Source organism: Portunus trituberculatus, chromosome 43, assembly GCF_017591435.1.
Source record: "Portunus trituberculatus isolate SZX2019 chromosome 43, ASM1759143v1, whole genome shotgun sequence".
Lineage (NCBI taxonomy): Eukaryota > Metazoa > Arthropoda > Malacostraca > Decapoda > Portunidae > Portunus > Portunus trituberculatus.
In genome coordinates, this window is record NC_059297.1 from 12,451,911 (window position 1) to 12,456,910 (window position 5,000).

Sequence of the window (5,000 nt, forward strand, 5' to 3'; positions counted from 1 at the left end):
TTTCAATTTCGTTGTCATACACATGCACAATCTCTCTCTCTCTCTCTCTCTCTCTCTCTCTCTCTCTCTCTCTCTCTGTAATTCTCCCCTTGTAGATATCTTTTTTGTATTTATATAGTTTGTTATTTAGTTAGTATGGCAATAATTGATCAGTTTTTTATTTAATTATTTTTTTATCTATTTATCTTTTTATTTGTTAGTTTTGAACCATTTTTTAAATCTATTTATTCATTTATTTGTTCGTTCATTCGTTTGTTTCATGGACGCAACATAATGATTCCCTTTTATATGGACTCATCAATCAAGACGTTATACAAAATTAAATAAATAAAGGAAACTAATTATTTTTCCCTCTTTCCCTCCGCCAGGCCCTGTGCAAGATAGCAGCCAATTACCAGAACAGAAAGATTGCCTGTGTGCCAGACATAAGACTCGAAGATGGTTCAGATGCGTGGTGAGTATGCATGCAAGACGTACTACCTCTCTCTCTCTCTCTCTCTCTCTCTCTCTCTCTGTCTCTGGTTAACCACTAAGACGTTTAAGAATGTCTATATTTTCTAATTCTCTCCTTTCTGTTTCTTCCATCATTGCCAACGTCATCATTCTTCTTTCTTATCTACGCCACATTGAAAACTTCCAAAAACTTTCCACTGCGCGTTTAAAAATAGCTACCTGTCCTCTTTATTCCCTCCTTTGTGTTCCCTTCTTTCGTCTCTGCCAATTTCTTTTTCCCAGATGCATGCGATATTGAGAGAGAGAGAAAAAAAAAAACTCTAATACTTCCCAGTGAACATAGGTAAAAGGAACTCATGATGTGGCGCTTTGTTTAAGAATGCAGGGCAATGTATATATTATGAGAGAGAGAGAGAGAGAGAGAGAGAGAGAGAGAGAGAGAGAGAGAGAGAGAGAGAGAGAGAGATTGTAAGCCAAATAAGTTAGCGTTCTCTTAAAACACCTATCTCTCTCTCTCTCTCTCTCTCTCTCTCTCTCTCTCTCTCTCTCTCTCTCTCTCTCTCTCTCTCTCTCTCTCTCTCTCTCTCTCTCTCTCTCTCTCTCGTTATATATATATATATATATATATATATATATATATATATATATATATATATATATATATATATATATATATATATATATATATATATATATATATATATATATATATATATATATATATATATATATATATATATATATATATATATATATATATATATATATATATATATATATATATATATATATATATATATATATATATATATATATATATATATATATATATATATATATATATATATATATATATATATATATATATATATATATATATATATATATATATATATATAGAGTGGAACCATGCATGCTTTGGGGTCCGAGGGTCTCAAGCGCACGGGTTCGAATTCTGTCCACGGTCCGAGTGTAGGTTGGGCTTCCTCACTCAGGACAACGGTTTCCTAGCGGGTGAGCTTTGAGATAGGAGGTACCCTAAACAGTATATCCCCTTTAGCCCATAAATTCCCGTGAAAAAGCCCACATGGTATAAATAAAAAATAAAAAAGGGTATGAATGATTTGAGAGTACTCTTGCATTAGGGTTGGACAGAGTAGCGGGTTAGAGAAGACTAATAATGATACTAACTGTAGTAGTAGTAGTAATAATAATAATAATAATAGTAGTAGTAATAGTAGTAGTAGTAGTAATGATAATAATAATAATAATGGTTAATAATAATAATAATAATAATAATAATTGTAACAGTGAAAGAATATATGTAAGGTATTTCGTGTGTTGCATTGCTTAGTTTTGTGATATAAAGTTATCAAGGTGTGTGACCCAAATATCTCCACCCGGCCGGGGAATCGAACCCCGGTCCTCTGGCTTGTGAAGCCAGTGCTCTAACCACTGAGCTACCGGGCCGTGTGTGTGTGTGTGTGTGTGTGTGTGTGTAATTCACTTCACTTCACTTCACTTCGGTCGCCTACTGGTCATCCAGCCAGTTTTCCCCATTACGGAGCGAGCTCAGAGCTCATAGACCGTGTGTGTGTGTGTGTGTGTGTGTGTGTGTGTGTGTGTGTGTGTGTGTGGGCACGCGCGGGCGTGCGGACGTGTGTGTGTTACTTGTTACTTGGGGTGTTTGTTCAAGGCTCCGCTTCACTGCGAGGCAGCGCTCAGCAGAGCCTTTCTTAAAAGCAACTAGCATCTATTATTGTCTTTGATTTCCATGCCGTTAAAATCGTAAGCTTCCTTGAACAAATATGTCTTCAATTTCTTTTTGAAGATATCGATCCTGGCACAACCTTTGATATCACTCGGCAGTGTCTTGTCTATTCTGTGTTTGGCATATAAATAAATCAATATATGTATAGATAGAAGGGTATATAAATAGTTAGATAGATAGATAGATAGTTAGATAGACAAAGCGATTGATGTAGATCGACAGATAAATATATCTAAATATGTGTGTGTGTGTGTGTGTGTGTGTGTGTGTGTGTGTGTGTGTGTGTGTGTGTGTGTGTGTGTGTGTGTGTGTGTGTGTATTTACCTAGTTGTATTTACCTAGTTGTAGTTTTACAGGGCCTGGGCTTTATGCTCGTGTGGCCCCGTCTCCATATCTACACTTATCCAATTTCTCTTTAAAACTATGCACACTCGTTGCTGACACCACTTCCTCACTCAAACTGTTCCAAGTCTCAACACATCTTTGCGGAAACTATATTTTTAACATCTCTCAGACATCTTCCTTCCTCAGTTTCTTACTATGCGATCTTGTGCTTCTAATGTCATATTCTTCTCTCAGGATTAGTTTCTCATTATCCACTTGATCCATTCCGTTAATCAATTTATAAACTTGTATCAGATCCCTCTCTCTTCTCTGTTCCAGGGTTGGTAGATCCATAGCTTTTAGTCTCTCCTCATATGTCATCCCTTTAAATTCTGGAACCATTCTTGTAGCCATTTTTGTAGTCTCTCCAATTTCCTTATGTGTTTCTTTTTATGGGGGTCCACACAACTCCTGCATATTCCAATCTAGATCTTATTTTAGTACTTATCTATTTCTTCATAATTTCTTTGTCCATATAGTGAAATGCTAATCCAATATTCCTTAGCAAATTATGTCTCTCTGAAAATTCTATCAATATGGTTTACCGGTTGATTGTTTTCTTCCATTGTCACTCCTAAGTCCTTTTTCTTTTTTTACTTTTTCTAGTTCTACTCCATCTCCCATCTTATAGATTCCCACTGGTCGTCTTTCACTTTTTACCATTTCCATGACATGGCTTTTGTCCACATTGAATTCCATCTCCCAATTTTTACTCCATTTCCAGATCTTGTTTAAGTCTTCCTGCAGTATTTCACAATCCTCTTTTTGTTTTATGACTGTGTGTGTGTGTGTGTGTGTGTGTGTGTGTGTGTGTGTGTGTGTGTAATTCACCTCGGTCGTCTGTTGGTCACCCAGCCAGTCTTCCCCATTACGGAGAGAGCTCGGAGCTCATAGAACGATCTTCGGGTAGGACTGAGACCACATCAACACATAACACATACCGGGAAAGCGAGGCCACAACCCTTCGAGTTACATCCCGTACCTATTTACTGCTAGGTGAACAGGGGCCATACATTAAGAGGCTTACCCATTTGCCTCGCCGCATCGGGACTCGAACCCGGCCCTCTCGATTGTGAGTCAAGTATGCTAACCACTACACTACGCGGTGTGTGTATTTACCTAGTTGTAGTGTGTGTGTGTGTGTGTGTGTGTGTGTGTGTGTGTGTGTGTGTGTGTGTGTGTGTGTGACCTAGAGAGAGAGAGAGAGAGAGAGAGAGAGAGAGAGAGAGAGAGAGAGAGAGAGAGAGAGAGAGAGAGACAGAGAGAGATGGATAAAAAGACAGAAATAGACAGACAGACAGGACAGTATTATCATCATCACCATCCTTAAATGTTGCTTCTTCTTCATACAACTACAATTTCTCTTTGTGCCTTGTTCTTGTTGTTATGTTATTGTTGTCATTATTGTTTACGATTTGTGGAAAACTACAAATAGTTTAGACAAACCATGAAGTTCAGTATCGAAAGACATAAATCAAGCAGGAAATGAGTGGAAGATGCTGAGAAGGGATTAATAGATAAGTAAATAAATTGAATAGAATATGTCTGGCATCAAATATGAAAGACAGAGAGCAATGTTTAAACTCCGCCTTGGTTTCACTTTCATGGTGGTAATAGGTACAGACCAGGCACGTACAGTAAGTGCTAAGGATACGAGTCAGGGAGGATAGAACTTAACATACCGAGACATACATTATTCACCCTCTAGTATATAACGTCTTGATTAATCTAATCTGGACACCGGCATATAAATGACATAGATTAAGAAGATTCATAAAGAGGAAAAGATAGGCTTAAGGACAGAGAAGTGAAAAATAGCGCTGATAGGAGAGGGAAGAAAATTACATATAAAGGACAAATGTGGAAAAAAAATGTGATAGGAAAAAAAATAGCATTGAGAACACGCCGCCGTGGTACAGTGGAACCATGCGTGCTTTGGGGTCCGAGGGGTCTCCAAGCGCACGGGTTCGAATCCTGTCCACGGTCTGAGTGTAGGTTAGGCTTTCTAACTCGGGGCAACGATTTCCTAGCGGGTGGGCTTTGAGATACGAGGTACCCCAAAAAAGTATCCCCTTTAGCCCATAAACTCCCGTGAAAAGCCCACATGGTATAAAAAAAAAATATATATGTATCTACAAAAAAAAAAAAAAAAAAAAAAAAAATATATATATATATATATATATATATATATATATATATATATATAAACGAATTAACGAATAAAAAGGAGAGATAAATAAACAGGTTCAAAATTAACAAAAAAAAAGATGAATTAATATAAAAGCTAATTGAATAACTAACTACTCAATTCCTACCAAAAATGACTAAATAACGAACTACATAAGTACATAAAGATACCTACAAGAGGAGAATTATAAAGAAAAATCCCTAG

General features: G+C 36.8%; 1 protein-coding gene across 24 annotated transcripts in view; it reads left to right on the forward strand.

Moving 5' to 3' along the window:
* The window catches only part of LOC123518142 (protein nervous wreck-like), a 164,839-nt gene that overhangs the window by 33,154 nt on the left and 126,685 nt on the right, over positions 1 to 5,000 (forward strand). For all 24 annotated transcript variants that reach the window (XM_045278812.1, XM_045278811.1, XM_045278820.1 and 21 more), the window contains exon 4: positions 369 to 454. In XM_045278812.1, the coding sequence (XP_045134747.1) occupies positions 369 to 454 (86 nt within the window). The remainder of the gene's footprint in view (positions 1 to 368; positions 455 to 5,000) is intronic.